General features: G+C 44.5%; 1 protein-coding gene across 2 annotated transcripts in view; it reads right to left on the bottom strand.

The window, feature by feature from the left end:
* LOC142760135 (3',5'-cyclic-AMP phosphodiesterase 4C-like) overlaps positions 1-19,366 on the bottom strand; it is a 275,471-nt gene that overhangs the window by 158,450 nt on the left and 97,655 nt on the right. For both annotated transcript variants that reach the window (XM_075863107.1, XM_075863116.1), the window contains exon 2: positions 7,300-7,363. In XM_075863107.1, coding sequence (XP_075719222.1) covers positions 7,300-7,338 — 39 coding nt within the window. In that variant the 5' untranslated portion in view covers positions 7,339-7,363. The remainder of the gene's footprint in view (positions 1-7,299; positions 7,364-19,366) is intronic.

Raw genomic sequence — 19,366 nt, forward strand, 5'->3', positions numbered from 1 at the left:
TGGAGTCACTTTTTGGGAGTTTTCATTGTTTTGTCCCCTCAGGGGCTTTGTTAATGTGACATTGCCTCCGCAAACCATTCCTGCTAAATGTGATCTCCAAAAGCCAAAATAGCGCTCTTTCCCTTCTAAGCCCTGCCGTGTGTCCAAACAGCAATTTCTGACCACATATGGGATATTGTTTTACTCGGGAGAAATTGCTTCACAAATTTTGCGATGCTTTTTCTCCTTCAGTCCTTGTGGAAATTAGAAAAAATTAGCTAAACCTACGTTTTCTTTGAAAAAATTTAGATTTTCATTTTCAGGGCCTACTTCCAATAATTTCTGTAAAAAAGCTGTGCGGTCAAAATGCTCACTATACCCCTAGATAATTTCCTTGAGGTGTGTAGTTTCCCAAATGTCACTTTTGGGGGATTTCCACTGTTTTGGAACCGCAAGAGCCCTTCAAACCTGGCATGGTGCCTAAGATATATTCTAATAAAAATAAGGCCCCAAAATCCACTAGGTGCTCCTTTTTTTCTGAGGCCGGTGCTTCAGTCCAGTAGCACGCTAGGGCCACATGTGTGATATTTCCTAAAACTGCAGAACCTGGGCAATAAATATTGCAGCACATTTATTTATGCAAAAGACCTGTGGGGTGAAAATGCTCACTACACCCCTTAATAAATGCCTTGAGGGGTGTAGTTTCTAAAATTGGGTTACTTCTGGGGGGGTCTCTTATTATTTCCCATTTGAGCCTCTGCAATTGTGAACCAATTCTGTGTAAATCGCCAAAAATTTTAAGCTAAAGCTAGATCTTATTGAAGAAAAAGGATTGTTTTTATTTTCACTGCCCAATTCTAATAAATTCTATGAAACACCTGTGGGGTCAAAATGATCACTACACCCGTAGATGAATTCTTCAAGTGGTGTAGTTTGCAAAATGGGGTCACTTTTTAAGCGTTTTCATTGTTTTGTCCCCTCAGGGGCTCTGCAAATGTGACATGGCCTCCGCAAACCATTCCTGCTAAATTTGAGCCTCAAAACCCAAATGGCGCTCTTTCCCTTCTCAGCCCTGCCGTGTGTCAAAACAGCCGTTTATTACCACATATGGGGTACTGTTTTACTCGGAAGAAATTGCTTTACAAATTTTGCTTTTTCTCCTTTAGTCCTTGTGGAAATGAGAAAAAATTAGCTAAACCTACATTTTCTTTGAAAGAATGTACATTTTCATTTTCAGGGCCTACTTCCAATAATTTCTGCAAATAACCTGCGGCATCAAAATGCTCACTATACCCCTAGATAATTTCCTCAAGGAGTGCAGTTTCCAAAATGGGGTCACTTGTGGGGGGTTTCCACTGTTTTGGTCCCTCAGAGGCTTTGCAAATGCGACATGGCCTCCAATAACCATTCCTGCTAAATTTGAGCTCCAAAAGCCAAATGGCGCTCTTTCCTTTCTAAACCCTGCCTTGTGTCCAAACAGCCGTTTATGACCACATGTGGGGTACTGTTTTAGTCTGGAGAAATTGCCCTACAAATGTTGTGGTGATTTTTCTCCTTTACTCCTTTTGGAAATTGAAAAAAATGAGCTAAACCTACATTTTATTTGAAAGAATGTTGAGTTTCATTTTCATGGCCTACTTCCAAAAATTTCTGCAAAAGAACTGTCTGGTCAAAATGCTTACTATACCCCAAAATAAATTCCTCGAGGGTTGTAGTTTCTCAAATGGGGTACCACAAGAGCTCTTCAAAGCTGACATGGTGCCTAAAATATATTCTAATAGAAAGGAGTGTCCAAAATCCACTAGGTGCTCCTTTACTTCTGAGGCCCGTGTTTCAGTCCATAAGCACACTAGAGCTACATGTGGGATATTTCCTAAAACTGCAGAACATAGGCAATAAATATTGAGTTGCGCTTCTCTGGTAAAACTTTGTGTTACAAAAAACATGGATTAAAAATGAATTTCTGCAACAACAAAAAATGAAATTTGTAAATTTCACCTCTACTTTGGTTTAATTCCTGTGAAACATCTAAAGGGTTAAGAAACTTTCTAAATGCTGTTTTGAATACTTTGAGGGATGGAATTTTTAAAATCGGGTGACTTTTTGGAGGTTTCTAATATATAAGGCCCTAAAAGCCACTTCACAATTGAACTGGCCCCTGTAAAAATAGCCTTCTGAAATTTTATTGAAAATGTCAGAAATTGCTGCTAAAGTTCTAAGCCTTGTAACGTCATAGAAAAATAAAAGGATGTTCAAAAACAATATCAATCTAATGTAGACATATGGGGGATGTTAATTAGCAACAATTTTGTGTGGTATAACTGCCTGTCTTACAAGCAGATATATTTAAATTTAGAAAAATTTTAATTTTTGCAATTTTTCGCGAAATGTTGGTGTTTTTCACATTTAAATATTGAATGTATCGAGCAAATTTTGCCAGTAACATAAAGTCCAATGTGTCACGAGAAAACAATCTCAGAATCGCTTGGATAGGTAAAAGCATTCCGAAGTTATTACCACTTAAAGTGAAACATGTCAGATTTGAAAAATGAGGCTCTGTCAGGAAGGTCAAAAGTGGCTAAAGAGGTGCAGCTACAGTGCAGCTACATACACAAACACTAACATTACTGTAGTGTCCTGATAATGAATACACTTCTGAATCTTTACTGTGAGATTTACAGCAAGGCAAGCGTTATCTCGCGAGATTACGATGTAACCTGTCATTTCAAACGAGATTACGCTTGCCTTGCTGGAATCTCACAGAAAAGATTCAGAAGTGTCAGGATTCTGAATAAACATCACGTCCAGGCTGGTAGTGATGAATATTCATTATCAGGACACTACAGTAATGTTATAGTGTGTGTATGAAGCTGCACATAGCGATATAACTATATCGCTAGTGCAGTGTAAATGAATGGAGAGAAGTGCATGACGCTGATTGGTCAGCGTCATACACTCCTCTGTACAACGCCCACTTGGTCTAAAGTAAAACACGCCCACTTGGGCATTAAGAAACTCATTAGCATAAAGCTAAAAATCGCTCATAAAGTGGTTTAAAATAGATCGTTTTTTGAAATAAAAAGCATTACTGTCAACTACATTATAGCGCCCATATCCTTATGTAGGAGATAGGGCACTTATAATGTGGTGACAGAGCCTCTTTAAAGATGGCTACGTCTGTACGTTGCCCATTGAATCCCATTTTAAAAAAAACATATACCTCACGGTAAACATCTTTTTACAGGGGCGTGGCCTAGCGGTGAATGTGAGCGGACGCGTGTGACCAGAGCTCCTGCTGTACCCATCCTGTCAGTCCTATATATCCCGCTGAATTCGGGGAAAACATTCTCCCCTGTGACTTACCTCGATATGGAGGTGGTGGTGCTCGAGTGCCCGGCTGTAATGACTCGCTCGAAGAAGCAGAAATCGACGCCGGACGGCCGGACTAGAGGCCTCAGGCAGGAAGCAGAGAAGCTGGAGCGGTTCGCCCGTACGCCGAGAGCAGGAGAGGCAGCTGCACTGCAGGGAACATCGGCTGGTGATCAGGCTGCTCGAGGCTCCTCATATGGATCAAGGTATTCTCCTTTGGCAGGGGACATGACGAGTGAGGATGAGGAGGAGATGTGTGGTGCCATGCGGGGTCAGCCAAGTGCTGGAGGGCACAGTGGAGCAAGGAAGGGGGAACCCTCATTAAAGGACATTTTTGCTGCAGTGAAGCAGAATTCCATGCCTTATCATGCCAGCTGGGTGGATTGAAGGAGGACATTTTGTTGCTTAGAAATGACCTGCAAAAAGTAGCGGAACGCACTACGGCTGTGGAAGGGAGAGTATCTGAAATGGAGGATGCTATTCCTAACATACGGCTGGATGTACAAGCACATTCTCAGGCTGTGGCTGCATTACTGGCAAAGACAGATGATATGGAGAATCGTCTGAGACGGAACAATGTTCGCCTAGTGGGGGTTCCGGAACGAGTGGAGGGCACGAATCCGGATGATTTCTTCGAAAAATGGCTGGATTGACACATTTGGCAGAGAAGAGTTGACTCCTCTATTTGCAGTGGAGAGGGCGCACAGAGTGCCGACCAGACCCGGTCCTCCGGGGAGACCGCCGAGACCCGTTTTCATAAAGATCCTACACTACAAGGATAGAGATAAGATCCTGAGGAAAGCGAGAGAACGTCAAGATATCTCCTTCAATGGGGTGAGAGTGTCCCTCTTTCCTGATTTCTCTATGGAAGTGCAACGGAAGAGATCGCAATTTATGGATATAAAGAGGCGCCTCAGGGCGTTGCAAGTGCAATACTCCATGATGTATCCTGCCCGGCTAAGAGTGGTGGCCCTGGGAACGACTTCATTTTTCGAGACACCGAGAGATGCGGTACGATGGTTGGACAGCCACGAAAGTCAATTGGGACCGGAGTATGCGGAGAGACGGCGCTGATCTGGAGTGGACCGGCTGGGATGCTGAGGCCGGGGATGCGGGACTATGCCAGCTGCTGTAGACCATTGCAAGAACTGGCGCTGACAGCTCATGGCTATGTTTGGTTTCCTGGTTGCCTCTGAGGGCATGGCTGCAGTGAACACTGAGGACTGGGAGGGATTTGTCTATGGACATTGCGGGGAAACAATATGTTGAAGGGATGGCTGTTATTTGCAAAGGGAAGTGGGAGTAATGGTCAGTTGAGTATGATGCGTGGATTGCAGGTTGGGGTATCACTGGTTGTGCGGTGGGCGGTGTTGACCTGCCGATGCTTGTCGTTATGGGCTATGACAGACACTATCTTTCGCCCCGACCATTTGACGGGGGTAGGTTTATTGGGGTTGTTACAGGGGAGGGTGATGGGGGGAGATTGACTCAGCCGGTCGGATATTCAAAAATACGGCTACAGGGTACAATGTATTGGGTTATGTTGAGGAATGATGGGATCACTTAATTGTCTGTCCTGGAATGTTCGGGGCTTGCGTGACTCCAGGAAAAGGCAGGCGGTATTTGAGTTTCTCAAGCAGCAGGAGGCACGGGTCATTGGATTACAGGAGACGCATATGACTAGGGACTCGGCTTCCATGATACATAGGGCCTAGATAGGTCATGGTTTTCATTCCTACCACACCACTTATTCCAGGGGGGTGAGTCTTCTCATACATAGGGCAGTACCATTTATTTGCCATTCTTCCTTCCAGGATGGGGAGGGGCGGTATGTTGGGGTACACTGTTCTCTCTATCATTGGGAATGTGTGTTGGTGGTGCTGTATGTTCCTCCTCCCTTTTCAAGTGGGTGTATTAGGAAGGTGGTCGAAGAACTGTCTAGATTCCCGGAGGTGCCTTTACTCTTGATGGGGGATTTTAATGCTGTGATGAATACTGGTATGGATAAATTTGGCATGGTAGGGGGAGGGATAACAGCGTTTGGTCATCTGATTGCTAAAATGGGTTGACGGGATGTATGGAGGGATAAGCATCCAAGTCGGTATCAGTACTCCTGTGCTTCTTCAACGTATCAGTCTCTTTCCAGGATTGACTTCAATGTTGACGAAGATAAAGGCCAAAGTGGAGGCTTGGAACAAGCTCCCGCTATCTGCTCTGGGTAGGACTAATTTGATCAAAATGATCCTTATGCCTCAAGTGCTGTATGCCATCCATAATTGCCACCATGGCCGGAGGCTCCGCTAGCAGCCGCTATGGCTGCTACAGCGGGACACCACTGAACACTATGGCAGAGCAGGGAGGTATCTCCCCGCTCTGCCATTAAACAAAAGATATGTATCCCCTATCCACAGGATACGGGATACATGTGTGATCGCTGGCATTGATAGGGAGAACGGGGGACTGAAAGTCCCCTGAAGTTCTCCATCACAAACCTCGGACTTCCGGGGTCTGTGTCGGCAGCTCCGTAGAAATGAATGGAGCGCCGGTCGCGCTTGTGCGCATGCGTGACCAGCGCTCCTTTCATTTTTATTGAGCTGCGCAGACGCCGGAAGTCAGAGGTTAGTGATGGAGAACTTCAGGTGACTTTCTGTCCCCCGTTCTCCTTAACGCTTCCAGCGATCACACATGTATCCCCTATCCTGTGGATAGGGGATGCATGGCGTTACCTACAGGGGGGGGACGGGACTCTGCATGGCGTTACCGACAGGGGGGGGACGGGACTCTGCCTGGCGTTACCTACAGGGGGGGGGGACTCTGACTGGCGTTACCTACAGGGGGGGGACGGGACTCTGCATGGCGTTACCTACAGGGGGGGACTCTGCATGGCGTTACCTACAGGGGGGGACACTGTATGGCGTTACCTACAGGGGGGGACTCTGTATGGCGTTACCTACAGGGGGGGACTCTGTATGGCGTTACCTACAGGGGGGGACTCTGTATGGTGTTACCTACAGGGGGGGACTCTGTATGGCGTTACCTACAGGGGGGGACTCTGTATGGCGTTACCTACAGGGGGGGACTCTGTATGGCGTCACCTACAGGGGGGGGGGACTCTGTATGGCGTCACCTACAGGGGGGATCTCTGTATGGCGTGTTACCTACAGGGGGGGACTCTGTATGGCGTTACCTACAGGGGGGGACTCTGTATGGCGTTACCTACAGGGGGGGACTCTGTATGGCGTTACCTACAGGGGGGGACTCTGTATGGCGTTACCTACAGGGGGGGACTCTGTATGGCGTTACCTACAGGGGGGACTCTGTATGGCGTTACCTACAGGGGGGGACTCTGCATGGCGTTACCTACAGGGGGGGACTCTGCATGGCGTTACCTACAGGGGGGGACTCTGCATGGCGTTACCTACAGGGGGGGACTCTGCATGGCGTTACCTACAGGGGGGACTCTGTATGGCGTTACCTACAGGGGGGGGACTCTGCATGGCGTTACCTACAGGGAGGGGACTCTGCATGGCGTTACCTACAGGGGGGCTGTATTGCGTTATCTACAGGGGGGCTGTATGGCGTTATCTACAGGGGGGGGCTGTAAAAAAGGCACTATCTACAAGGGGGGGGGGGTTGTGTGACACCCAGGGGAGGGGGGGCCCCAGACAAACGTTTTCTATGGGGCCCAGTCTTTCATAGTTACGCCCCATAGCGAACAGACTTGGAAAATAGAACTCTCCAACATGCTATTTTTATAGCAGAATATCAGTATCAGTTTATATAATACATCAGATTATTTAGTGATTTGTTCCTAGTCATTTTATCTTCATAACTCTTTACTTGTTACCATACAGTACTTCAAACAAAGACCATAGAACCATACAATATTATAGCCCTACTACTGTCAAAAACACATACTATAAAGATATTTGTAAAATTAAGTTTTATTACCTCATTCGTGAGAAAGGACATTGTCCGACTTCGTCTCATTGTTAATCTTGTTAATACACTGATCCTTCAAAGAGAAAATAGAGAAAAAATTAACTGGGAAATGAAGCAATTACATTTGCAGCCACAGGAGGGCACCAGATAATGATGTTTTAAATTGTCTAATCTATTATAGTTCTTTTTAGAGCTAGTTAAATGGAATAGGTCATCAGAAAATGACCTTTTATTTAAATCAAGTTTTATATTCAAAATATTTTTTTAAGAATTTAACACCTCGCTCTAACAGCCGTTTAACCACTTAGATGCCGCGGTGAACGCGGAATCTAAGCCATTACAAAGACGGGGAGAGCCCCTCCGTCATCCCATGAAGTCCCCCGCAATGAAATCATGGGGTGCCGATTATTTGTCATGGCAGTCAAGGGCCTAGTGAAGACCCCCAGTCTGCCATTTTTGTCCTCCTATTAAGCTCTGAGACAGTGAAAATGAAAATTTACTGCAGTATATTGTACCAGTGATCAAATGATAACACGTTTACGTCCCTAGCAAGAGTATAAGGGTATGTTCACACGGCTTATTTTCGGCCGTTTTTAGGGCCGAAATACGTCCGAAAATTCAGAATCAGAAATCCTCCAAACATCTGCCCATTGATTTCAATGGGCAAAACGGCGTTCTGTTCAGACAGGCCGGTTTTTTACAGAAGTGCAGGTCACTTCTTCGGACGTTTTTGGAGCCGTTTTTCATATTTTCAGACGTTTTTGAGTTTGCGTGTGAACATACCCTAAGAACGTTAAATATTTTAATAATGTTTTCAACAAAAGAATTAAAAAAATTAAAAGTTCTAAAAAAATCCCTTTTTTCCATTACTACAATAAAAAATAAATAAATGGTATCGTCGGGTTGCGTAACTGGTTGCCGACACAGGACGAGAATACTCGTCCTGAGAGGCAGGTACTTCGCACATTAGGACGAGCATTCTCATCCTGTGTGACAGTCGTGTCCGCGCGTGATCAGGAGCGGGGCAATGGCTGTAATACAAAGTTGCAGCCCCGCTCTAACGGCGGAAAGAAGAGAAACCGATCACGGCATTTAAAGTTAACAAGGGAAGGGGGACTGCCCTTTGATCGCGTCACAGAAAATCCCTGTGACGTGATCAAAGCCCATAACTTGTATGGCCAGACAGCCCAGGGTCCATTGATGGACCGCAGGGCTGTCTGACCATATTTCCTGTTGTCAGGGCATACTGAGGTATGCCCTAACAACAACAACAACAACTGCCTGTGTAGAATTAGTACACAGGCTACTGTACTGGCATATAGATATATGCCAGTACATTACAGTTAAAAATCTAAATGAAAATGAACAATCCACTCTATGGGATAAAAAAAAAAGTTAAATTCATTTAAAAAAAATAAATAATGTTAAATAAAAAAAAATAGTAAAAAAAAAATACAGAAATACACATTTTCTACAATAAATAAACTTTTTAAAAGTCCCAAAACATTAAATAATACAGACATATTTGGTATCACCACAACTGTAACAACCTGTACAACAAATGTATAACAGTATTTATGATGATCGGTATATGGTGTAAAAAAAAAAAATATTAACCCCTTCCAGCTCCTGGACGTACTATTAGGTCATGGTAGCTGTATCGTTCGCGCTCCATGACCTAATAGTACGACTCGGCAGTAACGGCCATTTCGGCCGTCTTCCCGACACATACAGGATCTGTGACAGCTGGGGTCTCGTACAGCAGCTGCCGCAGCTCCTACAGCAGGGACCGATCGATGTGTCCCCGCTGATTAACCCCTTAAAAGCCGCGTTCAATAGAGATTGCGGCTTTTTAGGGGTTAAGCTACCATCGCCGGCCTGCGACACGATAGCGGCCGGCGATGGTGGCTATGGCAACCGGACACCAAACAATGGCGTCCGGCTTTACCATCGACGGAAGCCTAATGGGTCCTGACAAAGTCAGGACCCACTATGCTTGCTGTCAGTGAGTAGCTGACAGCTCTAATACACTGCACTACGCATGTAGTGCAGTGTATTAGAATTGCGATCAGGGCCTCCTGCCCTCAAGTCCCCTAGTGGGACAAAGTAATAAAGTAAAAAAAAAATGTGTAAAAATAAGAAAATAAAAGTTTTAAAAGTAATAAAAGTAAAAATCCCCCCTTTTCCCTTATCAGTCCTTTATTATTATTAAAAATAGATGAATAAACAAATAAACTATACATGATTGGTATCGCCGCGTCCGTAACGGCCTGAACTACAAAAATATTTTGTTATTTTTCCCGCACGGTGAACGCCGTAAAAGAAAATAATAATAAACCGTACCACAATCACAATTGTTTGGTCACTTCACCTCCCAAAAAATGGAATAAAAAGAGAACAAAAAGTCGCATGTACCTAAAAATGGTAATGATTGAAACTACAGTTCGTTACGCAAAAAATAAGTCCTCGCACGGCTTTATTGATGGAAAAATAAAAAAGTTCTGGCGCTTAGAATAAGGTAACACAAAAAGTGAATGATTTTTTACAAAACGTATTTTATCGTGCAAACGCCATAAGACATAAAAAAAAACTATAAATATCTGGTATCGCCGTAATCATATCGCCCCGCAGAATAAAGTGAATATGTCATTTATAGCGCACGATGAACGCTGTAAAAAAAATAGAATAAAAAAACAATAGTAGAATTGCTGTTTTTTAGTCACCACGCCACCTAAAAATAGAATAAAAACTGATCAAAAAGCCGCATGCACCCCAAGAAAACTACAATGAATTCCTCAAGGGGTCTAGTTTCCAAAATGGGGTCACTTTTCGTGGGTTTCCACTGTTTGGCACCACCAAAATCCTCTAGGTGCTCCTTTGCTTCGGAGGCCGATGCTTCAGTCCATTACCACACTAGGGCCACATGTGGGATATTTCTCAAAAGGGCAGAATCTGGGCAATAAATATTAAGTTGCATTTCTCTGGTAAAACCTGTTGTGTTATAGAAAAAAATGGTATAAAAAGGATTTTCTGACAAAAATAAATATGTAAATTTCACCTCTACTTTGCTCTAAATTCCTGTGAAACACCTAAAGAGTTCATAAACTTTCTAAATGCTGTTGTGAATAATTTGAGGGGTCTAGTTTCTAAAATGGGGTGTTTGATGGGGGTGTCTAATATATAGGCCCCTCAAAGCAACCTCAGAACTGAACTGGAACCTAAAAAAAATAAAAATGAGGCAATACTTCGCTTCTCCTAATCAGCATTGCCTACTCCAAGACGACCCCAGTTTTGACCGTTTGTAAAAACGGAGACCCCTATTAGACCGTTTCAGTGCCCGGTTTTCCTAAGCATACACCCCCGAGAATTGTATATCTATTGATGAGTCCTTGGTACATTTTAAAGGGAGGCTTCAGTTCCGCCAGTACCTGCCGAGTAAGAGGGCAAGGTATGGCGTGAAGATGTATAAGCTGTGCGAGTGTGTCAGGGTATACCTACAAATTTAGGATATATGAAGGGAAGGACATCAGTGCTCAGCCCCCAGAATGCCCCCCCTTACTGGGAGTTAATGCAAAAATTGTGTGGGATTTGGGCCACCCACTACTGGACCAGGGTTACCACCTCTACCTGGATAATTTTTATACCAGCGTCCCACTCTTCAAGTGCCTCGCTTCCAGAAGTCATGCGGCACTGCTAGAAGAAATCTGAGAGGCCTCCCTAAGACTCTGCTTGGGCAAACACTCAGAAGGGGTGAGAGCAGGGCACATTCTAGCAGCAACATATTGTGTGTCAAGTACAAGGACAAGAGAGATGTCACACCAGTGCCCATGTACCTGTACGATGTGCCAGTACAGAGACCCCCAAACCAGACTGCATCCTGGACTACAATAGGTACATGGGAGTGGTGGACTTGTCAGATCATACAGATGGCATTGTACAATGTGTACGTGCTACGTCGATGTGCAGGCCAGACGGGAACTTTCCTGGAATTTCAAGAGATGGTTATCAAGAAACTAATTTTTAGGGACCAAGAAGTGGGGACACCCAGTACTTCTGGAAGCGAGGCCACACGCATCGTACCAGGGCAACACTTTCCAGGAGAAGTTCCCCAAACTGGCAAGAAAGGAAAAAGTCAAGGGAGGACACAATATATCAATGTGACACGTTTCCTGAAAAACCAAGGCTCTGTATGAAAGAGTGCTTCAAAATGTATCATACATCCCTTGATTTTTAATCTACCCCAGTTTTACTTACCCTGATGCCCTCCGCACAGCTTATCCCCCTCATCTTTCCCTTCTGAGCCCTGCTGTGTGCCCAGGCAGGTGATAACAGCTACATTGAGGGTATTGCCATACCCGTGAGAACCCACATTACAGTTTATGGGGTGTATGTTTCCGGTAAAAATGCTCACTACACCTCTAGATGAATGCCTTAAGGGGTGTAGTTTTGAAAACGGAGTCACTTCTTGGGGGTTTCAACTGTACTGGTACCTCAGGGGCTTCTGCATACATGACTTCTCACCAGAAAATCCCCAGTAGGCCAAATGGTGGTCCTTTCCTTCTGAGCCCTCCCATGGGCCCAAACGTCAGTTTATCACCACAAATTGGGCATTGCCGCACTCAGGACAAATTGGGCAACAAAATGGGGTATTTTATTTCTTGTGAAAATAAGAAGATTTCAGCCAAAACTACATATTATTGGAATAAAATAATTTTGTTTGAATTCCCAGCCCAATTCCAATAAGTTATGTGAAAAAACTATGGGGTCAAAATGGTCACAACACCAATAAATGAATTCCTTGAGGGGTTTAGTTTCCAAAATGGGGTCACCTCAGTGGCTCTGCAAATGCGACATGGTACCCGAAAACCAATCCAGCAAAATCTGGACTCCAAAGAACAAATAGCGCTCCTTTCCTTCTGAGCCCTCCCATGGGCCCAAACAGCAGTTTATCACCACAAATGGGGTATTGCTGCACTCAGGACAAATTGGGCAACAAAATGGGGTATTTTGTTTCTTGTGAAAATAAGAAATTTTGAGCTAAAACGATATATTATTGGAAAAAAATTTTTAAAAAAAATTCCCAGCCCAATTCAAATAAGTTCTGTGAAGAAACTATGGTGCCTAAATGGTCACATTACCCATCAATTAATTCCTTGAGGGGTGTAGTTTCCAAAATGGGGTCACTTATGGTGGGTTTCCATTGCTTTGATACCTCTGGGGCTCTGCAAATGCGACATGGCACCCGAAAACCAATCCAGTAAAATCTGCACTCCAAAGAACACACAGTGCTCCTTTCCTTCTGAGGCCACCCATGGGCCCAAACGGCAGTTTATCGCCACAAATGGGGTATTGCTGAACTCAGGATAAATTGGGCAACAAAATGGAGTGTTTTGTTCCCTGTGAAAATAAGAAATTTTTATCAAAAATTACATCTTATTGGAAAAAATGTCATTTTTTTTTAATTTCACAGCCCAATACGTGCTGTGTAAAAACGGTGGGGTCAAAATGGTAACAACAACCATAAATTAATTCCTTGAGGGGTGTAGTTTCCGAAATGGGGTCACTTTTGGGGGATTCCTACTGGTTTGGCACCTCAATATCTCTTCAAACCTGGCATGCTGCCTAAAATATATTCTAATAAAAAAGAGGCCTCAAAATGTACTAGGTCCTTCTTTGCTTCTGGGGCTTGTGTTTTAGTCCACGAGCACATGTGGGACATTTCTAAAAACTGCAGAATCTGGACAATACATATTTAGTACTGTTTCTCTGGTAAAATCTTCTGTGTTACAGAAAAAAATTGAATACAATTGAAATTCAGCAAGAAAAATTTAATTTGCAAATTTCACCTCTACTTTGCTTTAATTTCTGTGAAATGCCTGAAGGGTTAAATAAACTTTCTAAATGCTGTTTTGAAAACTTTGAGGGGTCTAGTTTTCAAAATGGGGTGTTTTATGGGGGTTTCTAATACATAGGCCCCTCAAAGCCACTTCGGAACCGAACAGGCACCTTAAAAAAAAGGCTTTAGAAATTTTCTTAAAAATATGAGAAATTGCTGGTTATGTTCTAAGCCTTGTAAAGTCCAATAAAAATAAAACAATGTTCAAAAAACTATGCCAATCTAAAGTAGACATATGGGAAATGTGAACTAGTAACTATTTTGGGTGGTAAAACCGTCTGTTTTACAAGCAGATGCATTTAAATTCTGAAAAATGCTATTTTTTCAAAATTTTCTCAAGATTTTGCAATTTTTCACCAATAAACACTGAATATATCGTCCAAATTTTACCACTAACATAAAGCCCAATGTGTCATGAGAAAACATTCTCAGAATCGCTTGGATAGGTTTAAGCATTCTGACGTTACTACCACATAAAGTGAAATATGTCAGATTTGAAAAATGGGCTGTGAGCCTTATGGCCAAAACTAGGCTGCGTCCTTAAGGGGTTAAAACTGCAGCGGACCTGCTTTTTTTCAGCATTTTCGCCAAGATAAAAATATAAATAAATTTAATGATAAAGTATTTGTACCAAAAAATGGTACCTACATAAAGTACAACTTGTCCCGCAAAAAACAAAGTCTCATACAGCTACGTCGTACAAAAAAAATCAGTCATGAGCGTCAGGATGCAAAGAGGGAAATCTAAAAAAATTGTTCTGTCCTCAAAGACAAAATTGGCCGAGTCCTTAAGGGGTTAACCTCTTCCCCCCTCAGCCACTTTAGGACTAATTGAAACAGCCCTATTTTTCAAATCTGACACATGTCACTTTTTGTGGTAATAACTTTGGAATGCTTTCCCCAATCCAAGCGATTCTGAGATTGCTCTCTTCTGACACATTTTACTTTATGTTTGGTCAATAAATTCATTCCTTATTTGTGAAAAACACCAACATTTTGTGAAAATGTTTAAAAATGAGAATTTTTCTAAATTTAAATGTATCTGATTAGAAGACAGATAGTAATACTGCATAAAATAGTTACTAGTTTACATTTCCCATATGTCCCAATTGTTCCCAATTGTTTATTTAGAAAGTTTCTTAACCCTTTAGGCGTTTAACAGGAATTAAAGAAAAGTGGAGGTGAAATGTACAAATTTAATTTTTTTGTAACACTAAAGGTTTTTACCAGAGAAACGCAACTAAATATTTATTGCCCACATTCTGCAGTTTTTAGAAATATCCCTCATGTGGCCCTAGTGTGCTAATGGACTGAAATACAGGCCTCAGAAGCAAAGGAACAACTGGTAGATTTTGGTGCCATCTTTTCATTAGATTATTTATAATATATTTTAGGCACCATGTCAGGTTTCAAGAGGTCTTGTGGTGCCAACAACTCATTTTGGAAACTACACACAAAAGGAATTCATCTAGAGCAGTAGTGACCATTTTAACCTCACAGGTAGAGATGAGCGAACCGGGACAACCGAACCCAGTTTCGGTCCGAACATCGGGAAAAGTTTGGTTCGCAGCGAATCCGAACTTCACCGGATTTGGCCGAACCGGTTTTGACCGAACCCGGCTACATTTTGGCGCCTGCCACATGTTAGATGTAAAATGGAGGATTTCACAATATCACCTGACATCAGGCTACCCCATAATGCCATACAAACGGCTCTCCCAGCCAATCGGGAGGCAGCATAGGGGCGGGCTCAAGCCTGCAATAAAAGTCTATGCACGAAACTCAGCGGCCATTTTAGAGACAGGAGCTGTAGGGATAGCATCTCTGTGCAGTAAGGGAAAGCTTTAGGAATCTAAAAGGCAGGAATCCAGCAATCGAAGGGGCTCATCCACTACTCAGCCAGCGTGTGAATACGCTTTTATAAGGGGCTCATCCCCGTTGCATCCAACTTGCAATACAGGCAGCCTTTGCAGTACTACAACGCCCAGCATTCCCTGAGTCAGTGCACAGTGGCTGATAGAAATTCTCATTCATTGCCATTTGCCAAGCCAGTGTCAGTGTGTGAATACGCTTTTAGAAGGGGCTCATCCCCGGCCGTTAACATAACAAACAAATAACAATCCAACTTGCAATACAGGTAGCCTTTGTAGTAGACGTAGTACTACAACTCCCAGCATTCCCTGAGTGCACCGCGGCATGGCTGCTAGGAATTCTCATTAATTGCCATTTGCCAAGCCAGTGTCAGTGTGTTAATACGCTTTTAGAAGGGGCTCATCCCCGGCCGTTAACATAACAAACAAATAACAATCCAACTTGCAATACAGGCAGCCTTTGTAGTAGACGTAGTACTACAACGCCCAGCATTCCCTGAGTGCAACGCGGCGTGGCTGATAGAAATTCTCATTCATTGCCATTTGCCAAGCCAGTGTGTGAATATGCTTTTAGAAGGGGCTCATCCCCCCGAGTTTTGATTCAACTTGCTGCACTCCAGCAGTGAAATGTCTGGTAAAAAAAAGGTTGTGAAAGGCCGTGTCCTCTTTCAGTCCAAACGTTGGATCTGTTGGTGCCAGACCCCGTACCAGCATTTGTGGCACAAGACATGTGCCCAGTTCCACTAGTAGCAGCAGCCATGTGCCTGCTGGTAGTAGTAGCAGCAGTATCAGCAAGCCAGACTTGTCCATCTCCTCCGGTGGGCGGGTTACTTTAGACTATACGGCCATTGTGGACTGGTTGGCTGGCTCGCGGTCATCTCAGCAGGAAGACTGACGATCTGGCTTCAAGCCAGGTTTCGTTGGATTCCAGATCCTCTACAGTTCCTTTGCACAGTGACAGTAGTAATATGGGTATTTCTAGCGTTTCCATTCCATCATCTATGTCTTCACTCCCCCTTCCTAGCGGGAAGCCATCTTTCCTAAGAGTCCTAAGAGACATCTCCTCGGGTGCGAAGGAAGATACTGAACAACATAGTGATGATTTGTTTTCCGCGAGTCAGCCAACGGAGTGTGTTGCGGCAGTGGTGGAGGTGGAAGCGGTGTCCGAGACGCATAGCTGTGGTAGTGGGGGTGTTGGTAGCCGTGGTGGCAGACGCAGTAATGAGGGGGGGCATGGAGCCCGCCATGATGTCACATCACATTCACAACACAGTGACAGAAGTGGTGGGGATGATGAGGAGGGCTATGATGATGATGACAAGGTGATGACGGCGTCAGAGGAGGAGGGTAGTAGTGGCGGCACTGGCAGTGATAAACAGCCAAGCCGAGGTAGGGGCAGAAGTCAATCTGCAAAACGTTGCAGCGGTAGGGTCAGCTCAGGAGCCGGTGACGGCGACACTGATGCTGGTATAGGCTCCCGAAAAAAGCCTGCCAGACAAGGGGCAAGCTCGGGTGGTGGTGGTGGTTGACGTGGTACTACCTCTTTACGGTACTCTGCCATGTGGCAATTTTTCTGTACCTTCCCGGAGGACGAAAACATGGCACAGTGCCGTATCTGCAAGCAGAAAGTAAGGCGTGGGCAGGGCAGCAATGTAGGAACTACCACTCTACGTAAACACATGGGGCGGCATCACAAGGCCATGTGGGACAATCGACATGCCCCACCATCATCATGTACATCTAATGAGGACCCCTCTGCAGCTGCTGCTGCTGCTCCGAGTCCCTGTCATCTAAGTAGTAGCCAGGCCTTATCCACCATGTCGTTGTCATCATCATCATCACTGTCATCTAGTGCTCCTCCTACGTTCCGTCAGTTATCCATTACGGAATCGTTGTCCAATAAGCAACAATATATACCCAGTCATCCACTTGTCGTGCGGCTTAATTCACAACTGGCTAAGTTGTTGGTGGTGCAGTCGCTGCCGTACCACCTGGTCGACTCCACCGGCTTCAAGCAATTGATGGCGTGCGCTCAGCCTAGGTGGCGAATACCTAGCCGACATTACTTCTCAAAAACAGCTGTCCCTGCCTTGCACAAGCACGTGGAGGAAAAGGTGTGCCCGTCCTTGCAATTATCCGTGTGCAGCAGGATACATACCACCGTTGACACGTGGAGCAGCAACTTTGGGCAGGGACAGTACATGTCTTTCACGGCCCACTGGGTCAATATTTTGCAGTCCGATGCACCACCGCAGCAATGCCAGGCATTACCACCTCCACGCTTGTATCTTACTGGTTCAACTCCGGACACCAGGCGCCTACCATCCTCCTCCTCCTCCTTGCCCTCCTCAATGGAGGTCTTCCCATCCCCGACAGGACACAGCGTATCTTCCACTCCTCCTCCCTCCTCTTTTCATAGGTGCAAGGTGAAGCGCCACAACGCTGTCTTACACCTGCTGAGCCTGGGCGAGAAAAGCCACACAGGGCAGGAGCTGCTGCTATGCATCAAGGAGGAAATCGCACGCTGGGCAATGTTGTCTCTGATAACGGGAAGAACGTTGTGGCTGCACTGCGTCTAGGTCACCTGACACACGCTCCTTGCATGGCACATGTGATCAATCTGGTCATAACACGCTTCTTAAAGTCATATGTTGGTTTGAAGGGTGTGCTGGCCATGTCCAGGAGGGTTTGCGTTCGCTTTAGACGTTCGTATGCATTTAAGCACGCCCACCTGGACTTGCAGCGTCAAAACAATCTCCCAGAACACAGCCTGATTTGCGACGTTCCAACACGCTTGAATTCCACCCTGCACATGTTGGACCGTCTGTACGAACAGCGGAAAGCCGTGAATGATTTCCTGATGCAGCAGACGGGCAGCGTTTGGAGCCAGCGTAATTTTGAGCTCAGGCACTGGCAGCTGGTTAGAGACGCATGTCGCGTTTTGAGGCCCTTTGAAGAGGCCACACGATTTGTGAGCCGTGACGCTAGCGGAATGAACGATGTTATGCCGCCGATATTCATTATGGAGCAAACGCTCTCAGCGATGATTCAGCAAAGGATGGCTATGGATGTTGAGGAGGAGGAGGAGGATGAGGTAGAGGAAACAGGACCTGAAGAGGAGCTGGATTTGGAGATGGAATTACAGAAAGGGATAGGAGACGAGGCAGCCGCACAACATGACAGTGATGGTGATGACATCCATGCTTTTACATCCATGTATGGATGAACCGCGGCAGGCATCTGCCAATAAAAAGGGTCAATTTTTGGAGGGCTTGTCAAAAGCCATTGCTTGTTGCTATTACATTACATCCATGTATGGATGAACCCCGGCAGGCATCTGCCAATAAAAAGGGTAAATTTTTGGAGGGCTTGTCAAAAGCCATTGCTTGTTGCTTTTACATCCATGTATGGATGAACCCCAGCAGGCATCTGCCAATAAAATGGGTACATTTTTGGAGGGCTTGTCAAAAGCCATTGCTTGTTGCTTTTACATTACATCCATGTATGGATGAACCCCGGCAGGCATCTGCTAATAAAAAGGGTACATTTTTGGAGGGCTTATCAAAAGCCATTGCTTGTTGCTATTACATTACATCCATGTATGGATGAACCCCGGCAAGCATCTGCCAATAAAAAGGGTACATTTTTGGAGGGCTTGTCAAAAGCCATTGCTTGTTGCTTTTACATCCATGTATGGATGAACCCCGGCAGGCATCTGCCAATAAAAAGGGTACATTTTTGGAGGGCTTGTGAAAAGCCATTGCTTGTTGCTTTTACATCCATGTATGGATGAACCCTGGCAGGCATCTGCCACCATAAAGGGTAAATTTTTTGAGGGCTTGTCAAAAGCCATTGCTTCTTCTTTTACCACCTTATATGTATGAACCCTGGCAGGCATCTGCCGCCAAAAATGGTTAGTTTTTGTACCTTTTTTAACAATGCATTAAGCATACAACATGCACAAGTGCAGTGGTTTCTGTTAGTTATCACCGTGTCCCATCCGTTTTCCTATAGCCATACATGTTGGCGTAACTTTGACACTAACTTTGCCTTAAAGACAGCTCAAAAGTACTTGGATACACTCATGGGTGACCTAAGAGTGTTATACAGAGCTTCTAGGGCTTTTAAACAGTGTTATACACGATTTTTAGGGGCTTTCTTGTATTACAGGTTCGGTCAGAACTAGTTCGGTCCGAATCAAACTTTTTCATGAAATTCGGCGAACCAGCCGAACCGAACTTTTCATAAATTCGCTCATCTCTACTCACAGGTGTTTCATAGATTAGAATTGGTCAAATTAATTTTTTTCC

Source organism: Rhinoderma darwinii, chromosome 1 (assembly GCF_050947455.1).
Source record: "Rhinoderma darwinii isolate aRhiDar2 chromosome 1, aRhiDar2.hap1, whole genome shotgun sequence".
Classification (NCBI taxonomy): domain Eukaryota; kingdom Metazoa; phylum Chordata; class Amphibia; order Anura; family Rhinodermatidae; genus Rhinoderma; species Rhinoderma darwinii.